This window comes from Camelina sativa, chromosome 15, assembly GCF_030686135.1.
Source record: "Camelina sativa cultivar CO46 ecotype springtype chromosome 15, ASM3068613v1".
NCBI classification, from domain to species: Eukaryota; Viridiplantae; Streptophyta; class Magnoliopsida; order Brassicales; family Brassicaceae; genus Camelina; species Camelina sativa.
The window spans coordinates 29,106,727-29,127,530 of NC_141894.1; the positions used below are offsets into that span (position 1 = coordinate 29,106,727).

Below are 20,804 nucleotides of genomic sequence, written 5' to 3' on the forward strand. Positions count from 1 at the left end.
CGAAAGACTTGAGTAAACGATAAGTTGGTGATCAGTCAAAATTTTGAAAAACTCATTCGTACTATTTGTTATTGAAACAATATTCACAAAAAAAAAAAACATATATAAATGTAGTATGATAACTTGGTCAAATCAATCATCGATTACTAATACTACTATATATTATATATATGCTCTCGTAGATCGAAATTCTTTAGTCACATCAGTTGGAAAACTGTATGGGAACAATACATAAAGCTAAACAAACCACAGAACAATTCACACTAAACCAAAAATCATACTGTAATATACATTATACAATTTCAGAAACTGACAAATACATAGAAACAAAAATAGATAAATACCCAGACATAAGATTGTCTGAAAACAAAAAAAACTCAGGAAGATATGTTAATATTGTACAAATTTTATATTTATGTGGAAAATTGGTTAATTAATGAAAAGAATCCATAAAATTTCAGCTTCAGAAGTAGAAGAAATTAACCTTAGTTTCTACTAGAACGTGGCTTTCCTCTTCTCTCGCTTGATGGCCAGTCTCCAGAGTCATTGTGCTCACTGCTTCTCTCAGCATTATAGTAACCTCTTGAGTCATAACTATTGCCTCCTCCTCTACGTCCATGTCCTTTTCGGTTTGTGCCGTTATGGATGTTTGATCCCGAGGACCTTGCAGAAGAACCAGAGCGGTTCAGCTCTAATGACAGTGGCTCGATACCTTGCAAATCAGGCTCTGGGGTGAACCAAACCGGGCGTTTCGACTCATCCATTTTCCTAAATGTGATTGATATCCTGTTGAAAATAAACAGGAAGAAACCACTTATATGAGGATACTGATGTTTGTTCATACAAGGAATTGTGATGCAACAAAATATATATCAAACCTTTTTGTAGGAACTGCAGGTACACAATGCTTAGCTACATCAGCTCCATTTCCATTTAACACCAGAACTGATCTGAAATATATCCAAATATCAATGTCCTTGTTTTCATACTATTGGACAAGGGATGGCGAAAATTTTTGGTATTGGGAATTCTTATAGAACTTGCTTACCCCACAGGAAGCGGTAGTGAGTACGAACCCGAGAATTCACCAGGACCCTCGACTCTAAGGTTAGAGCCAAATAGAATATCACATTCACTGAGGAAAGAGATGGTGCAGAACGGACGGAGAAATTCATGGTTGTCTATGTGAGGAGGTATGCAGTCATCTTCGTCATAGATGTTGACAATGCAGCTATCAGGAACACAAGTTGGAGGCAGAACATGCCATAGAACCAACCTTCTAATGATTACTTTGAAAAGAGGAGGTAATGGATCCACTTCTTCACGTTTCAGGATACCAGGTGGGTTTCCAGCTCTATCCTATCAACACATAACAAGGTTAAACTCCTCATTCATTTTGTAAGAAATGAAACAGATAAAACGAGTCATATTACGTACTATAGCGTAGTTGTAACAGCAGCCAAATTGAATAGTCTCACGTCCTTTGCCTCTCATATACTTTCGTGGAGCAGTAAATGTGCGCTCTACAGAAGAGAGAACAAGACAAGATTCAGATTCGAATATGAGGTCAAATTAAGATAAGAGCAGTTTCCAGATCCAAACCAAGAAGCTACCTTTAAGTTGTCCTCTTCGACCCTTCTCTTGCAGTTGATACACTAAATCAACAATCCGTTTCTGCTCCACTGCGCTAAAAACACCAGTGTGCAACTCAAGTCCCTCAAGCACATTAATGATTCTCCCCTTAACTCTCTCCAAACAAATGAAATCTTTCTTTCTCTTCACAAGCATCAGCCTGAGATTCTCTCTCTGATCTCTAGACAACGTAGTCTTCTGGGGAGTCTTCATCGAACTCGAATCAAAACCTTTCCTACCCGAATCCCTATTCTCCTCTTCATCCTCCTCATCTTCGAACTCATCCTCTTGTGTCATATCAGCCCAAGACATTCGAGGGCTTGATGTTTCAACAACAGCTGGTCGGGAAGGCAGTACACTACTAGAAGCTTTAGCAAAGGAACCAAATACAATTCCACTCTCGTTCCAACTACCTAACGAATGGTTATCACAGTCTTCGACGTCTTCAAAATCTTCATTAGACTTCCCATCATAATTATCATCCACATTGTTACTTGTTCTCAACACTGAACAAGAACCAGCTTTACACTCTCCATCACCTTTATCTGCGTTACTACAATGTTCTACACAAAAGGAAACACGATTCCTCATAAGCAACAACTACACATAATTCACAAAATAAACAACGCTACTCTCTAAGCCTTCCTATTTGTTCCAAAACCCTAAATTTGGCAACCTTATCACTGAGCAGAGCATCAATAAAAAAATGCAGAATCAAGTACGGTGTCACAGAGAAATCTATTACAGAAAATATCAATTTCGCCATGAAACTATCACTCCTAAGAAAGAGTTGAGAATCCATTTACCTGGGTCAAGAGAGCGGATTCGATTGGAGAGAAGGTGATTACAGTCCTTGCATAGATCTTTAGATAAGAATGGTAGCCAATTCGTCAAAAACTCCGAAACGATCTTCAGTTCCGACGGCTGGTACTGCCGGAGAAATGGGTCTTCTTCCATTTTTTTTCTTTCCCCTGGCTCGATTCCGATCGTACAATCGTACTGATGATTTCTAAGTCCACACGATTTGAAATCGAGCCAGTGAATGATTCTTCTGTGATTGTATTAGCTCACTTGTAAATTCAAGAACCAAACAAGGGTAATCTCGGTATCATACCGCCGCCGATTAAAGCTTCTGGGCCATTTTGGTTTCCCAAAAGCCCATTAATTTCGAATGGCCACGTGTCCAGAAATGAGTGGGTCAAAGGATTTTAACGGTTGAAGATGAAAAAGCTTATCTTTTTATTTAGCAAAAATCGTTTCTTTCTTCATCAAAGCTTTCATCAACACACACAGAATGAAAACTCTCCACTTTTTAGCTCCCAATGTTATCAATCTGAAGCAGCAACAATCTTACGCACAAAGCCAGTTCATGTTGCATCGTAACAACCGACGAACTCTATCGATAAACTGCGTAAACAGTGGTGGTGATGATGAGAAGAAGATTTCTCAGCCGTTCGATGGGGTGGAGATAAGGTTCAAACGAGGATCGAGAAAGAAGATTAGGGAAGAGGGTTTAGGAGAAGGAGGAGGAGGGCAAAACAGTAAGAAAAAAGAGACTGTTCAAAAGCCATGGGAAGAGATGACATTGAATGAGAAGGCACTGGAGCTTTACGTTGGAGAGAAAGGTTTGTTGTTTTGGCTCAACAAATTGGCTTACGCATCGATTTACATTGTCATTGGAGGTTGGATTCTTTTCCGGTTTGTCGGACCGGCGTTCAATCTTTATCAGCTCGATACACCGCCTCTTGATCCTAAAAACATCTTGAAGGGTTAAAAAAGGTTTCTCAACTTTTCAAACATTTTGAGGTTGTATTTAAGTTTAGTTTTTGAGTAGCCAAACCGGAAACAAAAGCAAACAGAGAGATTGAGAATTTTAATGAGTGGTTTATAGATACACTGTGTTATGCCCACTAAAGAACACTCTTCATGATTCTTCAAGATTGTTTTGATCCTGATCAAGAATATCTCGTTTTGTCTTGCACCTAACATGAAAAAAGAAAAGAGATTGTCATTGGCTTATGTTTAACTTAACTCAATGTAAGCCAGAAGAGACTTCATCATCATCAAATAGGTGAAACTCACCTATTGCACTCTGATCGAGATGCATAATTGTGATTCTTGCAATTTGTACACATCCAGTCTCCATCACGCCATTGTTTTGCTCTATGTAATTAGTCAAAGTAAAGAACTGGGAAGATTACACAACGTTCTTCAAGAGATTATGGAAAATGTTTAAGAAACAATGTAGATTAGAGAGATCAATTCTGTACCCCTTCCCAAGTAAACCAGCTGTTGAATGTTGCTGTAGAAATGGAAGAGGAAGTTGCCAATTTGAGATCCTGCCAGGGCTCGTACCAGGTAAAGATGCATATATTGCTAAATGTGGTTGCATGCTTGTCTGCACAAGAGCCAGAAGAAACATAGGTTAAAGTTGATGCAGAATGAAAATATTATGAATGTGTTACTCATCACTTTATGCGCTCTAGTTCCTTACATATCCTTGATTCAGTCTTTTGCTATCCCATTCATGAGCCAAAGCTTCTGATGCTAATCTCTTTGTTCCAAGGGCTGTAACCAAAAACAAACTTCCCCAAAATGAAAACTCGTTTCTCAAGGAATTCACAGCATCGATATGTGTTCAAATAGACAAAAGCCATACCTAGTGGAGCTGTTTCATTGCACTTTTTGCACTGCAGGGACATTACAAAACAGAAACGTGTAAACAACCAAGCCAGAATTTGCAAGTCGGTTTTGCATTTTGAACACACTTCCTCACCTGAATACGAGAGGAATAATTATGAAAACCACATCTGCAGATCCAGTCACCGCTTCTCCATTCATTAAGAACCGAAGCTTGATTTGCAGCGTTAGGGAATGCGAGCAAGGAACCAGGTTGATCAACTGGCTGAGGTCCACGGGTGAAGTAATGGAGATGAGTCTGAAGAGAAGCTCCAGGGATTGCAAGTGCTGACAATGCTGCTACTTCCTTAGGTTGCCCGCATTTTTTGCACTTTTCTCGTGATGCATAATTGTTGTTAGTGCAACCTATTGCCACACCACACCACACACACCAAACACAGCACGAAGAAGATACGCACGCACGCACACCACAACACACCCACCAGCAATTTCCATATACACACATAACACAGAATACACAAAACATACCTCAACCTAGTTTATAAGTAAAGCCCCCCTATAATATTCACAATTCCAATCTAATGAATCCTCAAATGGAAAAGGGCACTTGATAGTTTAAGGATTTGAACTCAGAACTCATGATTCAGATCAATCCTAGTTTTGCTTCTAGTTCATTAGCACAGTTGAAGAAACTAATTCACCACTGATTTCGAAATTGTATGTAATGATCGAAAGAAACAAATATTGAGTTGACACAAGGAGAAAGAACGAACCAGTGCAGATCCAATCTCCGATACGAGGAAGCCACTTAGAGTTTGGAGAAGTATTGTTATCCATGAACAGACGAGGCTGCTTGCATCTGTTACAGAATGATCTAAACGCGTAATTCCTGTTTCTGCAACCTGAACATTCCCAATCACCTTCTCTTCCGTCTCCCATTCCTTCTTCTTCCCGGAACAATTCCAGTACGTACTCTCTCCGGCGACGAATCAATCAGAGAGGAGGGATGAAGAAAGCTGACATAAATGGGCCAATATTGGGTAAAACTGACCCGGCCCATTAGGCCCATTTAGTTTTCCAATCATCGTTCTTCTTCTTCTTCAGTTTCATCCTTCGATTTTCCAAAACTTATCAGTGATTTGAAGTTTCTCTAGATCGAGTTTTGGGTTCAGATCGAGTTGTCTCTGCTGTTTTTTTGTTCATTGTTTACCTGAAATTTCTCAGAACTAATTTCGTGGAATCACCCTAATCTCGATCTGAGATTTGCAGAGACGATACATAGAGGAATAGCTCAGAATCTCCCTAGCTTCCATGGCTCTCAATCTCCGTCAGAAACAGACTGGTAAATTTCTCTCTCCCTAATTCTATGTATGTGAATGATAGAGATTGTGTTCGATCTATTTGTGAATTAGGATGAAGTTAAGAGTAATTGTTGATGTTGGATCTTTGATCTCTCTCTATCTCTCGGTTTGCAGAATGTATAATCCGGATGTTGAATCTAAACCAACCTTTGAATCCAAGTGGAACTGCGAACGAGGAAGTTTACAAGATCTTGATCTACGACAGATTCTGCCAGAACATACTATCACCATTGATCCATGTCAAGGATCTGCGTAAGCATGGTGTTACACTCTACTTTCTCATTGACAAAGATCGAAGACCTGTTCACGATGTTCCCGCTGTTTACTTTGTTCAGCCTACTGAATCTAACCTCCAGAGGATCGTAGCTGATGCTTCTAGATCTCTCTACGATACTTTTCATCTCAATTTCTCGTCTTCCATCCCTCGCAAGCATCTTGAAGAGCTAGCTTCTGGTGCTCTTAAGTCTGGCTCTGTTGAGAGAGTCTCGAAAGTGCACGATCAGTATCTGGAGTTTGTGACTCTGGAAGATAATTTGTTCTCTCTGGCTCAGCAATCTACCTATGTTCAAATGAATGATCCAAAAGCTGGGGATAAAGAGATCGAAGAGATTATCGAAAGGGTCGCTAGTGGTTTGTTCTGTGTCTTGGTAACGCTTGGTGTTGTCCCTGTTATCCGTTGCCCTCGTGGTGGACCGGCAGAGATGGTGGCGTCTTTGTTGGATCAGAAACTTAGGGATCATCTTTTGTCTAAGAATAATCTCTTTACTGAAGGTGGTGGGTTCATGAGCTCGTTTCAGCGTCCTCTCTTGTGCATTTTCGATAGGAACTTTGAGCTCTCGGTTGGGATTCAGCATGATTTCAGGTACCGGCCTCTTGTTCATGACGTTCTCGGCTTAAAGCTGAACCGATTGAATGTTCAGGGAGATAAAGGAGGAATGAAATCGTTTGAGATTGATAGTGCGGACCCGTTCTGGTCAGCAAACAGTTCTCTGGAGTTTCCAGAGGTCGCTGTGGAGATTGAAACCCAGTTGAACAAGTACAAGAGAGACGTCGAAGAGGTTAACAAGAGAACTGGAGGCGGGAGCGGCGCTGAGTTTGACGGGACTGATCTGATTGGAAATACCAAACATCTCATGAACGCTGTGAACTCGCTCCCGGAGTTAACCGAGAGAAAGCAAGTGATTGACAAACACACCAACATCGCAACTGCGCTCTTAGGACATATCAAGGAGAGATCTATTGACGCTTTCACTAAGAAAGAAAGCGACATGATGATGAAAGGTGGAATCGACAGAGCCGAACTTATGGCTGCCCTGAAAGGCAAAGGGACAAAGATGGACAAGCTCCGGTTTGCAATCATGTACTTGATCTCCACAGAAACCATAAACCAGTCCGAAGTTGAAGCCGTGGAAGCAGCATTGAATGAAGCTGAGGCTGATACAAGTGCGTTTCAGTACGTGAAGAAGATCAAATCCTTAAACGTGTCTCTTGCTGCTTCTTCAGCGAACTCAGCGAGCAGAAGCAACATTGTAGACTGGGCCGAGAAGCTTTATGGACAGTCTATAAGTGCGGTGACTGCAGGAGTCAAGAATCTGTTATCTAGTGATCAACAGTTGGCGGTGACTCGAACCGTTGAAGCTTTAACAGAAGGAAAACCAAACCCAGAGATCGACTCTTACCTCTTCCTAGACCCAAGAGCTCCAAAGTCTTCTAACTCAGGTGGTAGCCACGTGAAGGGACCGTTTAGAGAAGCTATAGTGTTCATGATCGGTGGAGGTAACTATGTGGAGTATGGGAGTTTGCAGGAGCTGACTCAGAGACAGCTAACTGTAAAGAACGTTATATATGGAGCCACTGAGATTCTAACAGGAGGTGAATTGGTCGAGCAGCTTGGAGTTTTGGGAAAGAAGATGGGATTGGGTGGTCCGGTCGCTTCATCGTCATTGTCTGGTCACTGATCAGTAATTACGCACTGTTTGGTTTTTATTTTTATTTTGGCTTTTAAGAGAGGTTTTTTTTTAGTTTTCTTTCTACATCAATGAAAAAATCAAATTTATAACAATCTCGTCGTATTCATTTGTGAATTTTTTTTTTTTTTTTTTTTTTTGTGAAATATGATCAAATTTTATTGATAAATTTATTGGGTTAATTTGGTAATGCAGTAGGTACAGTATGTTAATAAATTTAATTAAATTTTAAGATCCTTCTAATCCTATTACAAAAAAAATCTATGATATTTTAATATCATACCCATAAAAGAAAGCAAAAAAAAAGAAAAGGAGAAATTAAATAAAAGTAAGAGGGAGCAACAAAAGCAAAGTAGCTTGGTTGGTCCTTTTTTTCTCATTTCCTGTAATTTGTCTTCGTCTCCACCTTCCAATCTCACCCGCTCTCCTCGGAAACCACAGCGACGGACGGAGGACAATATCTTCGCCTCTAATTTGCTCCTGAAAATCAGGAATCAGCCGGAGCGAATCTCGAACCTTATGATCTCGACTTGTGAGGATCCCTCTTTTTCCTTTTTTCTTTCATTGTATAATAATAAATCTTCAGCTCTTTTAAGTTTTTTTTTTTTTTCCCCCGATCGATTTCGATTTCTCTAGGATTGAGTCGATTAAATCATACGGTTTCACGCCAGAAAAAATTATCGATTCTCTCTCGTTTTATTTCAATAGCTCAGATGATTGAAGATGATAATTCAACAGTTAATAACGCTCTCTCTCTCTGTTTTTTTAGTGGCTTGTGTTTGACCCAGCCCAAATCATGATCACCTTTGTCTTGATCTCTGTTTTGTTGATTGTTTTAAACTTAAAACGAAGCTAAAAAGGCTTATGGGTTGAACTCATCTTTACCATTGTTTTGAAGCTAGATCTGCTTCTTTGTTTTGTTTGGGTTTAAAGCTTTCTTCTTTCTAACTTATTTGCAGGCTGAAGAGGCTGGGGATGGCTGGTAAAGAGGATACTACTAATCTATCTGCACAAGAGTCTTTGATCAAGGAAGCCACTGAGTTATGGAAGAGTGAATTGGAATCTCGTCGGTTGCAGGTAGATAGTTTAGAAGCTGAACTTGTGGATGTCAAGGCTTACCTTGAGTTTCGTTCTGAAGAAGATGCCAGGAAGGAATTAGGTGTTCTTTCCGGTAGGGTCAGATCGACTGCTACAATGTTGCGCTATTTGAGATCAAAAGCTAGAGTCTTGGCTATTCCTGATCTACCGAATGTGGAACAGATCGAACTGAATGAGAAAGATGGTGGTTCATCATCTTCTGCAGGGGATAGGAGCACTAATCCTGAAACCAATAGGTGGTACCGTGGCTCCTTGGGTGTAGAGGATGGAGCTTATACTAATGAGATGCTCCAATCCATAGAGACTGTGACTGATGTGCTGGAATCTCTTGTGAGGAGGGTTACAGCAGCAGAATCTGAGTCGGCTGTTCAAAAGGAGAGGGCACTTTTGGGCGAGGAAGAAGTCAGTAGGAAGACAGTCCAAATCGAGAATTTGGCCTTGAAGTTAGAAGAGATGGAACGGTTTGCTCATGGGACTAATAGTGTTCTAAACGAAATGCGGGAAAGGATTGAGGAACTAGTTGAAGAGACGATGAGACAGAGGGAGAAAGCTGTGGAAAACGAAGAGGAGCTTTCTCGTGTGAAGAGAGAGTTTGAGTCGCTTAAAAGCTATGTCAGTACTTTTACCAATGTTAGAGAAACACTTCTTTCTTCGGAGAGACAATTCAAAACCATCGAGGAGCTCTTTGAACGGTCAGTCCTCATATCTTCTTTATGCAACTATTTCATCACTCTTCCATTTGTTCCAATTTTGTGAATGGTGAAGCAGGCTGGTTACTAAGACGACGCAATTAGAAGGCGAGAAGGCACAAAAGGAGGTTGAAGTTCAGAAACTGATGGAGGAGAACGTGAAACTGACGGCACTTCTCGACAAGAAAGAAGCTCAGCTTCTAGCATTGAACGAACAATGCAAAGTCATGGCTCTGAGTGCATCAAACATATGAATTTTTTGCTATCTTTCTTTGCATTGTTGTTGACTCATCATCTCTTGTTATTACATGAGACAATGCTTTCACAGAAGTAGATGATGCATATCTTCTTCCTTCATTGTTCCTTTGTTTTCAGATAAAAGCAAAACATTCTTGTAATCTGTAGATTCTTATTATGGCCCTTATGGATGATGCATAACCAAAAAAATGCTCAGTCCTTGTTTCTTTTACTCCCAAAAACGACAGGTAGTTCTTACGTCCGTATATAAGATAGCCCAAAGTTTTGATACAGATTGCCAACGTGGAGAAATTGTAAATGACGTGGCAGATAGGATTACCCAATGTATTTTATCCACGTGTCATACGCAATGACGTGGCTCTCTGTTCCGGACGACTTGACTTGTGTTGAAGTGTTTTATCTCTAAAACCCCAAATCAATCGTTTTGGTTTCCCTCCTCTGCGAACTGCGATCGGCGTAAGAGAAAAAAAGAGTTGAACAGTGCGATTGCGAAAGCAATTTCTTCGGTTCCGATGGAGTCTGATATGGAGGTTATGTCTGAAACTGATGCGTCTCCTCCGCAGAAGCTACGTATGTTCGGAATGGGTAGAACAATTGATGATCGCGAAGATGAGGTACTTTGTTCTGTTGTGGATAAAACCCTAAAAAATGCCACCTTTGATTCTTTCTCCGATGAAAGATTTTTTTAGGTTTTCGTTTCCTCAGTTTCTCATGTCTTCGATTATGCATGAAAACTATGAAATTTATCGTCTTGGGAGATTTTGAAATGTTCCTGGTTCTGGATTTTTTTAATGTGATTTGGTAGAGTGTGAGAAGAAGGATCAGAGATGTTGAAGTTTATCTTCCAATTGTCTGTGGATCGGTTGCTTTTTTTCTTGGAAAGAGAGCTACAGAGTGAGTGATGTTCTCTCTTTTTTTCATGTTTCGAGTTCAAGAGTTGTTATGGTAATGCTGCAATGTTTGAGCTTTCTTTTTGGGTTCGATGTTTACATGAATTAGATATCGAACACATAAGTGGACTGTGTATGTGCGTGGAGCAACAAATGAGGATCTTGGTGTGGTTATCAAGCGGGTCATCTTCCATTTGCATCCAAGTTTTAAGAACCCAACTAGAGTGGTTGATTCTCCTCCCTTTGCATTGACTGAGTGTGGTTGGGGAGAATTCAAAATCGACATTACTGTTTTCCTCCATACTGATGTCTGTGAAAAGAAGTTGGATTTGTGAGTTTCCTCATGTGTGATTGTGAATTTTCAGTGGTTTAAGTTGTGGTTTATATATATATATCTTAGGATTTATTGGACTTTTTTGCAGGTCTCATGTCTTAAAGCTGAACCCGGAGAATGAATATGGTTCTGTTCCTAAGTCTATCAAGATACCTGTTGTCGCTGAGTCTTACAATGAAATTGTCTTCCCTGATCCTTTTGAGAGTTTCCTCACCCGTGTTTATAATCACCCTGCTGTGCACATATCTAACCTTCCAGATGGTTTCAACCTGCGTCCTACAGGTACATTCTTGTTCTGGTGTCTAGTGAAAGAACAGTTTTTTGCCAGAGGCAAGGTCAATTCTCACATTTGTAATGTTGCAGGAGTTGCTGATACTTATCATCAGTTGAGAAATGGAGACACTAAGGATCATCCACTCAGTCAATGGTTTTGGACGTTTTCAGAAGCAGATGAGCTTTTTCAACTTACTGCAGCTCGTCAGAAGGTTTCTGCATTACTAGTTCACTTTCCATTTCTTAGGTTTATTGTTTCAATGATTGAATTGCTCACATTTAACGTGGATTTCTTAAATGATACAGCTACAATTTCCTCTGCTCAAACTTAAATAGCAGTTACACTTGGGGAGTATTCTTGTTTGGCTTTGTGACAAAGCCTTTGTTTTGATTTTTATAGAATTGTGTTAGAAATTCTTATTAACCGACTGTATGTATAATCTAATAGGTGCAAGCTGATATCGCCAAGCTAAAACGACAGCTGATCATGGTAGATGGGCAACCTGAAGGACTTTAGTCTTCCCCTGGCTACTAATGTTGATGATCATAGAGGAGTTTGCGCAGAAATTTTTTGTGATACCGTTAACAAATCTCGATGGGGGTTTAAAAACCTGAGATGTCTTAATATCTGAGCAACTGTGCTAAATGTTAGAACATGTAAAAAAAGAACCTATTTGTAGTCAATATCGGTGTCTGTACCTACAAAGTACTAATGCTTATCTTTTTGTTCATTTTGTTTGCTTCTTTGTTACAAGTTTCTCTCAAACATAAGCATCATAGGTTTGCTAACACCGAGTTACTCCTCGTTGCTGAACATGTGAAAACACAACTTACACCTAACATTTCTAAATGGTTTGTTTGATTTCATCATGTTGTTTGACATAGTATCCTAAAAAGGTAAAGCTCTGTGTCTTTCATGCTTTCATTGGATTGCAGAGGAGGCATTGAGAAACCGGTATCGTCTACTAATTGTCATTTTCATAGGAAGATTGAGTCGAATTTAGGCATTTGCAGACTTGTTTAGTTTATAGAAGAGACACACATTCACTTCTTATTGGGAGGGGACCTTGACAATGACGTTTATCAGGCTCTTGCTATGTGAAATTCAAAAAAATCACATGTGACCTTGGAAACCGAAAGAGAGAGAGAGAGAGAGAGAGAGAGAGAGAGAGAGAGAGACAAAGATGTCGAAATCATTGTTTCTCATTGTGGCCATAGAACATGGGAAATGAACTTCCCCACTTTAGGGTTATCCAAGAAATGAAACTGGTGGCTCAAAGTTGAAGGTGAAGAATATATGTCTGCTTATGTATTATGACCCCTCTTTGCTTAGGTGGTGTTGCTGGTGGTGTTTTAGGTTTTTGGATAGTACCCACATGGGAGAGTCTTATGATTTCAAGACAATGGACCCTTCACATTTCAGCCTCTTCTTCTTTTTCTTGCCTCTTCTATTTCCAATTCCTTGTCTTCTTCTTGTTTCTTTTTTTAATCTATTTCCCCCCCCCCCCCCCCCCCCCAACCTGTTTTTCTATGAATATCTGCCAACACACCCTCCAAACAACATCTTTACCCTCAATTTGCAAAAGATACAGATCAAACACACAAAATCGAAATTAAACTCATAAACTAGTGATGCTACTTTAAAAATTTGAAAATTATAAATAATATATCAAATCTAAACTTTCATGACGAGAAGTGTAAATATATTCTTCGAATTTGAAAACTTAATATATGTTACTTATGTCAAAAAAAAAAAAAATGTTACTTGTAGTTTTGTCCCAAAATATACATAAATTCAACTTTCTTGTAGTTTTGTCCTAAAATATACACAAATTTAACTTACACCTAACATTATTTGCAAGTTAGAGTAAATTTGTAAAAAATAAAGTGCTATTTATTTTTGTGTTAATTCTTGAGGTGTTTATGTTTAACATGCGACTTTCTGTGATCATATCTATATATTTTTTTTAAAATCTTATAATCTGTGCTTAATTATATAAATTAAAATTTATTAATAGAACATGCAACAACTAAATTAAAAGCTGGGGTGACTGAAAAAATCCTTAGAAAAAAAGATTCACGAACTATCAAATTTTTTCAAAACTCAAGATCCGACCACCAGTACAAAATCTCATAAAATTTCTAACCAAAAACTTAAAAATTTGTTGATTACTTATAGTTTTATGATTTTTAATTTAAATAATATATACAAATTATAAAACATAGAAAAATTTCTTGATCAATAAAGAATATAAAATCAGTATATTAAAAGATGTGACAATTAGACTAATGAGAGAAGGGGAAAAAAAATGAATGAGTTTCATTCCAACCAGTTATAATTGAACGGATTGAATCATTTTCTTAACTTATTCATCTCAAATAATAAAAATATAATAAATACTTATTCAACTCTTTTAACTTCTTAGTTTAAATCATCCATTTGAATTCAAGGGAAGATTTATCAATCATAGATTCGAAGGTGTTGGGGCTTTCGGTTGATGTCAACGAGGAATGAATTGATAGTGTCTCCGAGTTACAACCACAACAGGTGGCGCCATCGGTCACATCATCTCATTGTCCCACTCTTCGATCCCACACCACTCATCTTTTTGACTTTTCTTTACTTGTATTTTTCTTGTTCCGACTAATCTTTTTGTTTCTCTTTGTACATAATAGTTGAATAAAAGTGATCTAATAAGTGACATCGCTTTTGATTCGGATTGGCTTAAAAGTGAAATAACAATAAGGACGGCCAAGAAATTACCAAGGTTTTATACTAAAAAAACGTTTCTAGTATGCTTTTGATTGATTATGAATTGTAAAAAAAAAATTGGTAACAAAAAAACATCTAATATGGACTTTCAAGTGATTTAAAAAAAAAAAAAAGTGAAACAGTGGTGATTCAGTCACAAGGGTGTAGAACAAAATCTCTATCTATTGGATATACATTTTTGGTCACTATTGTAAAATCTGAAATGTTTACTTTAAAGATTAGTTTTGTCTTAGATCTAGATGACATTGTTCGAAGAGAGAAATAAAAACAAAAAAAAATAACAACAACATGTCCTCTTATGTTTTTTGTTTTTGATGAGGGAAAATATTTTTTTTTTTTATCTCTGTTACGTTTTCAATACTGTACAATTGTAACTAACAAAATACACTTGTACGTATATGCAAAATAAAGACAATGGTTTTGCGCAATCTTTTATGTCGAGTCCTTATATATCTATATCTCGTCAAGTACGTACTTTTGTTACAACTTACAAATCTCTTTTACTTCGTCCGTAATCTATGTACAACTGTACATTAAATAGATATGTATCTAACGGGGCCATTGGCTCATTTATATGATATTTAAAGGTACGTAAGAGAAGAAAATAAACATTTGTTTTGTAAACTTGTCGAAAAATACTTAGGTTCACCCCTAGGGGTGAACCTCTCCATTCACCCCCTCTTCTCTCAGCCAATCAAAATCTTCCATCTAATATTTCATTTAAAAAATAAATAAAAATTAAATTAAAAAGCAACCCAAATTAAGGAAACAAATTCTGTATACTTTTAATTAAAGAAAGTTAAATATTTGGCTTGGTTTAGATTTTTAAACTAGAGTAAAATTATATGTCGGTTTGGGTTTACAAATGAAGTGGTTAGGGTTTAGATTTTACAATTAAAACGAAATTATATGTCGGTTTGGGTTTACAAATAAGGTGGTTAGGGTTTAGATTTTACAATTAGAACGAAATTATATGTCGGTTTGGGTTCACAAATGAGATGGTTAGGGTTTAGATTTTACAAGTAGAACAAAATTATATGTCGGTTTGGGTTCACAAATAAGATGTTAGGGTTTAGATTTCACAATTAGAACGAAATTATATGTCGGTTTGGGTTCACAAATGAGATGGTTAGGGTTTAGATTTTACAAGTAGAACGAAATTATATATCGGTTTGGGTTCACAAATGAGATGGTTAGGGTTTAGATTTCATATATATCGGTTTGGGTTTATTAAAAAGCGGTTTAATTTTTTAATTTTATAATAATGTATACAGATTTTATTTCTTTATTTTATAAGGGGGTGAATGGAGAGGTTCACCCCTAGGGGTGAACCCAAGTATTGTTCAAACTTGTCTTAGTATGTAAAGGCAATAAGGAGACATTGTAGGGCAATGTTATAGTCCCTACCAAACTTTGTTTTTGTATACATTCTTTCACAGTTTTTATTGCATCTCTCTCTTGTCCTTGTTGGTTCTGTCCTCGATGTTTTATTTGCCCTCACCTCCTACATCTCACATGATTTTGCTTTCACAAAAACAAAGAATCTAGCTAGGTGTCCTAATGAATCAAAACAGGAAATTTGATTGGTTTAATTAGTTTTTTTCTTCATATATGATTTATATACATATCATTACTATATTTTTCTAAAATATGTGATTAGCTTTAGGAAGTTCATTTTCATCGGACTTTAGTCTCTAGAATACATTGTACCCGCCATCTTAATTTGGAAGGCCTAGTGAAACTAGAACTCGAATCCATGTACGGGGTTCATGCTTTGCCACAAATTCACAAACTAATTTTGTAATTTTTTCCCCAAAATATACATATACGTGTTTACGTGTGTTTTAATTGATTTTTATCCCAATGCAAAATCACTCCATGTGTTACTATACTGGTTAGTCGTTGTTTTTTATTTTGTGGGTACAAGATACATAAAAATCTAATCACAAATTTTGTCAACGTCATAAATAATCAACCTAATCATGATTTAAAATTTTTGTAATGTAACCAAATTATGAAGGTATACAGTTTTTAATTTTATCCACTGTTATTTGTTTAGTCAACATAATTTGATATTTTGTCCTTGTTTACATGCAAATTTGAATGTTATAACATACATTTAATACATAATACAAGTATATGATATTATTGTCACTATTTGGTCAACGTCATAAGTAACCAAACCTATTTATTTATAATCAATAACTACACTACCCAATTTGATGACAAAAGAAAAAACTATACCACCCAATTTGTAAAGGTATAGTAAAAGACTGCATCAACTATCATCAATCTATTAATTTATTAGCCTTCTAAACTGTCCATATAAATACTTCTCCATTGTACCCCTTACCTCCATATCATTCTTCAATCAAAAACTAAATCCACCAAAAAAACAAAAAAGAAGAAAAGAAAAGAAAGAACAATGGCAATAAAGAGATCGAGCAAAGCAACGTTGTCTCAAACAGCATCTATCAAGCAAATGGTAAAGAGATGCTCGAGTCTAAGAAAGATGAAGAACCAAGAAGATGATCTTCCTCAAGACGTGCCAAAAGGTCATTTTCCGGTTTACGTTGGACAGAACCGAAGTCGGTACATCGTTCCCATTTCTTGGCTCGACCACTCCGAGTTCCAAACTTTGCTCCGCCTAGCTGAGGAAGAGTTTGGGTTTGACCATGATATGGGTATAACCTTGCCTTGTGATGAAGTCTTCTTCAGGTCTCTTATCTCCATGTTTAGATAAAGCTCGATCTTCTTAGATTCATGAAGATAAATCCAAAAACAAGAAACAAACAAGTCAGTTTTAAGGATTTTCTGATTAAGACGGAAGAACATGGCTAAGAAGCTTCGTTAGGCATTATTAACCCGTTTGGGTTTTTTTCATCCTTTTTCTTAAACTAAATTTGTTAGTAATCTTAATATTTTGTATTAGTTGGGGTTGGGTGGGAGTGGGAGACTTTTTTCCCTCAAGGCAACGTAAAAAGGTTGACTGATCATCTTGAGAGGATTATAGCTAGTTAACTCTCTACAAATTAATTGGTTATGATCATTGATCATCTTGTGGACTTGTGGTAACGATGTTTATGTGTTATATGAATCCGCATAGTTAATATATGTCGAGATTTTTTTTTCTATTATATACATGGATGCTCCAAGTCCAACAATTCATAACTCACATTCTTAACCTTTTAATTTGACTAAAACTAATCAACCGTATATAAACAGCCTTTTGCTTATACTAAAAACTACAAGTACAAAGACATTATTTTTGACAAATGCCAACAATGACAAAATAAATTGTCAAAAATAATGATAGAAATATATAACACATTCGATATTTTAGTCAACTCAAAAGTATTGTTATTGCTATAATGTATGTAGTATTTTATTTGTTGGAGTGTTAATTACCGTATTTGTTTCATTTCTTTTACCATGTACGTAGTCTTAGCAAGTAGTAGTAATACTCTGAAAAGATTTGATTATGTGTAATAATAATATCAATTATTGAGTCAGATTTTTATGATAGATCATTATGGTCCTACCAAACCCAGTCTCTCCACATATTTGTATCTATGCGTATTATTTATGGTTGTTACCTAAAACCAAAAGAATCTTCCGTAATATAGATTAGCTAATTTGATGTCCCCATTATGTTTATCTTGAGCAGAACACATATAGATCGCCAAACTATCATGTCCTCCTTCCTAGCAAAGCAGAATGGTATCATGATCACATTAATCTTCTTCGTACCTTAGTTATAACTTAATAACTTAGACCAGTCTACTTGACGAGTCTCTCCTTTTTTTGATGAGCTAGTCTCCCTCCCACGAGCTTTTTTATTTTATTTTATTTATAAAATGTTAAAAAGATTTTATAGAAGGCACATTACTATCATATATCTGGATTATTTAGATCGCCATACCATATTCACGAGATATATATATATATATATATATATATATATAGAATAAGAATTTAAAAATGCATTGTCCCCTCAGAACCTAGCTCGCCCATATTATGTGTTCTTCAAACAATTGTTTATTTTTTTTGGATTAAAATATGCTATTGTTGACATCATAGATGCTAGTGGATGTATATATCATCGACCAATTAGAATTGTATAAGACTCATTGTTGTATACTTTTTATAGCATATATCAATCCCTTCTGTTCTGTTGTTATTATATATTTCATCAAAAAGATATAATAATCTATATATCTCAAACTCAAAAGTATAAGACTCATTGTTATATATATTTCATCTAGATCATCAGCTTAATATTAATTTATCTTGAGTTCAAATCAGTTTTAAGTAAATAATATTACGAGTTTTCTAATTTTGATTTCGGTTAGTCCTGGTTAACCTGAATTCATAATCCGGATAGTAACATATAAAAAATGTTCTGCTCAGATTCAGAAGCTAGCTTGCCCATATTATGTGTTTCTTCATAGAATTGTTTAATGCTATTTTGGAGGTTTTATTGGCATTAAATATGTTATTGTTGACATTATACATGCTAGTGGTTACTTACTGGTATATATATTCATTATTTTCCAATATGATCCGGTCAGCAACCGGATTAATCGGTCTGATCTGAATCCTAAATCCGGGATTGAACAAACCAAATGGGCGACTCTCTCTCTCATCAATGCGATGGGTTTGGAAGATTTGACTTATCTTTCTTAACATGGACTTTTGGCTGCGTTTAAACAGATACAACAGGCTTGGTTTCTAATGGCCCATATCAAAATAAAGATCCATAAGGGCCCATTAGGGTTTGAACAAAGGTCAGGTTGCAGGATAAAAGGGTGAATTTTACACTCATTATAGTTGGATCTCAAAACCCTAAAAAATTGTAAACATCGTCGCCGCCCCGAGAGCATTCCACCATGGGTCGTGTCATCAGAGCTCAACGTAAGGGAGCGGGTTCCGTCTTCAAATCCCACACTCACCACCGCAAAGGTCCGGCTAAGTTCCGCAGCCTCGATTTCGGCGAGAGAAATGGTTACCTCAAGGGCGTCGTGACGGAGATCATCCACGATCCAGGACGTGGTGCGCCGCTTGCTCGCGTCACTTTCCGTCATCCTTTCCGTTTCAAGAAACAGAAGGAGCTCTTCGTCGCCGCCGAAGGTATGTACACCGGTCAGTTCTTGTACTGCGGTAAGAAAGCTACTCTCGTCGTCGGAAATGTTCTCCCTCTTAGATCTATCCCTGAAGGAGCCGTCGTCTGCAACGTTGAGCATCACGTTGGTGACCGTGGTGTCCTCGCCAGAGCTTCTGGTGATTACGCGATTGTTATCGCTCACAACCCTGACAACGACACTACTAGGTTTGTTTTCTCTTATCCAATCTTTAACGAAGATTCATGAAATGCTTGTAACATTTTCAGATCTGATGATTTGTTTGGTGGTTGATTGTGAGATGTGATGGATTTGATGAATTGCTTGTATATATCATTTCCGGATTTGTCGATTGTTTAGTTTAGCTTATGTTGCTCTTTATGGAATCATTCCTTTCATTTAGAAAGTGGGATCGCTATTGTAAATGCTAATATGATATTGATTGTAGCATTTGATTCAATATCTATGATTATATAAGTATTTTGTGGTAGTTAACAATGATTTTGTTTGTTACTTTTGGTATTTCACAATGACTAATAATATATGGTATGGTTTGGATAGGGTTAAGTTGCCGTCTGGTTCCAAGAAGATTGTCCCAAGTGGATGCAGGGCTATGATTGGTCAAGTTGCTGGTGGTGGAAGAACTGAGAAGCCAATGCTCAAGGCAGGAAACGCGTACCACAAGTACCGTGTGAAGAGAAACTCATGGCCTAAGGTTCGTGGTGTGGCTATGAATCCAGTTGAGCATCCTCATGGAGGAGGTAACCATCAGCACATTGGTCACGCCAGTACTGTTAGGCGTGATGCACCACCAGGGCAGAAGGTTGGTCTTATTGCTGCAAGGAGGACTGGTCGTCTCAGAGGTCAAGCTGCTGCTTCAGCCGCCAAGGCCGACTAGAGTTATAAACATAAACTTTTGTTTCTCAGTTTTCTATGTTTCAAGTTTTGTTGTCTGTGTTTCGTTTTGAACCTTGTTCTGAAATCCTAAAAGATTTTTATGACCTTATTCTCTCTCTCTCTCTCTCGAAAAGCTTATGTTATGCATCATACTGCATATTTTCATTACACAGTGTTTTTCGTTTTCTTCTATTGCTTATATTGAAAATTATGTAATTCTATCATTACGTTTAAAATGCAAAGCGTAAATTATTATTTCTCACTCTAGAAATCTTTACCCAAGTGACCATGTGCTTGTTTCAACGATATTACACTTGAAAGTATTCGGTTTATTTTTCTGTCAATCTTGTTTTTTTTTTTTTTTGTCGTCTATTCTTCTGTCAATCTTGTTTATATGAAAACAAGTAGCAAATTTTTTAATACAAGCGTAACTGGAAGAAAATATTACTAAACCGGAAATTAAACCGGTCATTGAGTTGTATGTTTTAAGACTTTAAGGGCCTTACTGGTTCAAACGCTGCGGTTGCGGGAGATTGCGGAAGCGGGCGATTGCGGTTTCAAGCGTTATTAAGCGTTTTGAACGATTGGTTTAGCGGTTTAAAATTGGTGCATTTGCGGGAGGTTTACGACTGGTTGACCAGCGGGTGCAATAGCGGTTGGAACATAATAAATGTGATATAATTATATAAATGTTTTAAAATATCAAAAACTTTATTAAACTTGATTTATAATTAAAATTCATTAAAAATACTAAAATAACTATTAAAAAATAAATAAATTTCATAATGAAATACTTATTACTTTATGCATTTGGATTTTTACCAAAACTTTAATTAAGTAATTTGATAAATGACTAAAACATATGTTTTAGA

The 20,804-nt window shown here is 37.1% G+C and overlaps 8 protein-coding genes across 11 annotated transcripts; 6 read left to right on the top strand and 2 right to left on the bottom strand.

Moving 5' to 3' along the window:
• Positions 1-238: 238 nt before the first annotated feature.
• LOC104747627 (RNA demethylase ALKBH9B) lies at positions 239-2,898 on the bottom strand. 2 transcript variants are annotated; one of them, XR_015582107.1, is made up of 6 exons: positions 2,439-2,700; positions 1,614-2,195; positions 1,438-1,523; positions 1,049-1,354; positions 879-950; positions 239-786 (listed from the first exon to the last, which is right to left on the bottom strand). XR_015582107.1 is itself a non-coding variant. In XM_010469290.3 (6 exons), exons 1-6 carry the CDS (start codon positions 2,587-2,589, stop codon positions 486-488), a joined length of 1,503 nt encoding a protein of 500 aa, XP_010467592.1. In that variant the 5' UTR covers positions 2,590-2,898; the 3' UTR covers positions 239-485. The 2 variants fall into 2 exon arrangements, 1 of the variants encoding a protein (XP_010467592.1); XM_010469290.3 differs by having other exon boundaries at positions 1,049-1,359; positions 2,439-2,898.
• A 28-nt stretch (positions 2,899-2,926) lies between these two features.
• Positions 2,927-3,591, top strand: LOC104747629 (uncharacterized). Its single transcript, XM_010469292.3, has one exon. The coding sequence runs from the start codon at positions 2,927-2,929 to the stop codon at positions 3,404-3,406; it is 480 nt and encodes a 159-aa protein (XP_010467594.1). The 3' UTR covers positions 3,407-3,591.
• LOC104747628 (uncharacterized) lies at positions 3,422-5,249 on the bottom strand. The gene is made up of 7 exons (XM_010469291.3): positions 5,046-5,249; positions 4,409-4,677; positions 4,292-4,322; positions 4,127-4,200; positions 3,903-4,030; positions 3,715-3,795; positions 3,422-3,614 (listed from the first exon to the last, which is right to left on the bottom strand). Exons 1-7 carry the CDS (start codon positions 5,209-5,211, stop codon positions 3,557-3,559), a joined length of 807 nt encoding a protein of 268 aa, XP_010467593.1. The 5' UTR covers positions 5,212-5,249; the 3' UTR covers positions 3,422-3,556.
• On the top strand, positions 5,139-7,695 carry LOC104747630 (SEC1 family transport protein SLY1). The gene is made up of 2 exons (XM_010469293.3): positions 5,139-5,614; positions 5,748-7,695. The coding sequence occupies exons 1-2, from the start codon at positions 5,584-5,586 to the stop codon at positions 7,589-7,591; spliced, it is 1,875 nt and encodes a 624-aa protein (XP_010467595.1). The 5' UTR covers positions 5,139-5,583; the 3' UTR covers positions 7,592-7,695.
• A 184-nt stretch (positions 7,696-7,879) lies between these two features.
• Positions 7,880-10,042, top strand: LOC104747631 (uncharacterized). The gene is made up of 3 exons (XM_010469294.2): positions 7,880-8,132; positions 8,560-9,390; positions 9,467-10,042. Exons 2-3 carry the CDS (start codon positions 8,576-8,578, stop codon positions 9,639-9,641), a joined length of 990 nt encoding a protein of 329 aa, XP_010467596.1. The 5' UTR covers positions 7,880-8,132; positions 8,560-8,575; the 3' UTR covers positions 9,642-10,042.
• Positions 10,042-11,873, top strand: LOC104747632 (transcription initiation factor TFIID subunit 14). 3 transcript variants are annotated; one of them, XM_010469296.2, is made up of 6 exons: positions 10,044-10,259; positions 10,451-10,539; positions 10,645-10,866; positions 10,958-11,151; positions 11,233-11,354; positions 11,449-11,873. In XM_010469296.2, the coding sequence occupies exons 1-6, from the start codon at positions 10,158-10,160 to the stop codon at positions 11,476-11,478; spliced, it is 759 nt and encodes a 252-aa protein (XP_010467598.1). In that variant the 5' UTR covers positions 10,044-10,157; the 3' UTR covers positions 11,479-11,873. The 3 variants fall into 3 exon arrangements, with proteins under 3 accessions (XP_087344223.1, XP_010467598.1, XP_010467597.1); XM_010469295.2 differs by having other exon boundaries at positions 10,045-10,259; positions 11,591-11,873; XM_087488097.1 differs by having other exon boundaries at positions 10,042-10,259; positions 10,958-11,354; positions 11,591-11,873.
• Positions 11,874-16,223: 4,350 nt separating this feature from the next.
• Positions 16,224-17,052, top strand: LOC104747633 (protein SMALL AUXIN UP-REGULATED RNA 10). The gene has a single exon (XM_010469297.3). The coding sequence runs from the start codon at positions 16,341-16,343 to the stop codon at positions 16,656-16,658; it is 318 nt and encodes a 105-aa protein (XP_010467599.1). The 5' UTR covers positions 16,224-16,340; the 3' UTR covers positions 16,659-17,052.
• A 1,578-nt stretch (positions 17,053-18,630) lies between these two features.
• On the top strand, positions 18,631-20,041 carry LOC104747634 (large ribosomal subunit protein uL2z). The gene is made up of 2 exons (XM_087489334.1): positions 18,631-19,244; positions 19,597-20,041. The coding sequence occupies exons 1-2, from the start codon at positions 18,805-18,807 to the stop codon at positions 19,931-19,933; spliced, it is 777 nt and encodes a 258-aa protein (XP_087345460.1). The 5' UTR covers positions 18,631-18,804; the 3' UTR covers positions 19,934-20,041.
• The last annotated feature ends 763 nt before the right edge of the window (positions 20,042-20,804 follow it).

What these genes read in the sequence shown, in the direction of transcription:
- LOC104747627 (XM_010469290.3), bottom strand. Translation starts at nt 2,589, where the DNA reads ATGGAAGAAGACCCATTTCTCCGGCAGTACCAGCCGTCGGAACTGAAG. An exon ending in AATCCGCTCTCTTGACCCAG is followed by an intron (nt 2,196 to 2,438) that starts GTAAATGGATTC and finishes CCTTTTGTGTAG; the next exon opens with AACATTGTAGTAACGCAGAT. An exon ending in TCACTACCGCTTCCTGTGGG is followed by an intron (nt 951 to 1,048) that starts GTAAGCAAGTTC and finishes GATATATTTCAG; the next exon opens with ATCAGTTCTGGTGTTAAATG.
- LOC104747629 (XM_010469292.3), top strand. Translation starts at nt 2,927, where the DNA reads ATGAAAACTCTCCACTTTTTAGCTCCCAATGTTATCAATCTGAAGCAG.
- LOC104747628 (XM_010469291.3), bottom strand. Translation starts at nt 5,211, where the DNA reads ATGGGAGACGGAAGAGAAGGTGATTGGGAATGTTCAGGTTGCAGAAAC. An exon ending in AAAGACTGAATCAAGGATAT is followed by an intron (nt 4,031 to 4,126) that starts GTAAGGAACTAG and finishes GCTCTTGTGCAG; the next exon opens with ACAAGCATGCAACCACATTT. An exon ending in TCTCGATCAGAGTGCAATAG is followed by an intron (nt 3,615 to 3,714) that starts GTGAGTTTCACC and finishes TTTTCATGTTAG; the next exon opens with GTGCAAGACAAAACGAGATA.
- LOC104747630 (XM_010469293.3), top strand. Translation starts at nt 5,584, where the DNA reads ATGGCTCTCAATCTCCGTCAGAAACAGACTG. An exon ending in TCTCCGTCAGAAACAGACTG is followed by an intron (nt 5,615 to 5,747) that starts GTAAATTTCTCT and finishes CTCGGTTTGCAG; the next exon opens with AATGTATAATCCGGATGTTG.
- LOC104747631 (XM_010469294.2), top strand. Translation starts at nt 8,576, where the DNA reads ATGGCTGGTAAAGAGGATACTACTAATCTATCTGCACAAGAGTCTTTG. An exon ending in ATCGAGGAGCTCTTTGAACG is followed by an intron (nt 9,391 to 9,466) that starts GTCAGTCCTCAT and finishes ATGGTGAAGCAG; the next exon opens with GCTGGTTACTAAGACGACGC.
- LOC104747632 (XM_087488097.1), top strand. Translation starts at nt 10,158, where the DNA reads ATGGAGTCTGATATGGAGGTTATGTCTGAAACTGATGCGTCTCCTCCG. An exon ending in TTGATGATCGCGAAGATGAG is followed by an intron (nt 10,260 to 10,450) that starts GTACTTTGTTCT and finishes GTGATTTGGTAG; the next exon opens with AGTGTGAGAAGAAGGATCAG. An exon ending in CTTGGAAAGAGAGCTACAGA is followed by an intron (nt 10,540 to 10,644) that starts GTGAGTGATGTT and finishes TACATGAATTAG; the next exon opens with ATATCGAACACATAAGTGGA.
- LOC104747633 (XM_010469297.3), top strand. Translation starts at nt 16,341, where the DNA reads ATGGCAATAAAGAGATCGAGCAAAGCAACGTTGTCTCAAACAGCATCT.
- LOC104747634 (XM_087489334.1), top strand. Translation starts at nt 18,805, where the DNA reads ATGGGTCGTGTCATCAGAGCTCAACGTAAGGGAGCGGGTTCCGTCTTC. An exon ending in CCTGACAACGACACTACTAG is followed by an intron (nt 19,245 to 19,596) that starts GTTTGTTTTCTC and finishes TGGTTTGGATAG; the next exon opens with GGTTAAGTTGCCGTCTGGTT.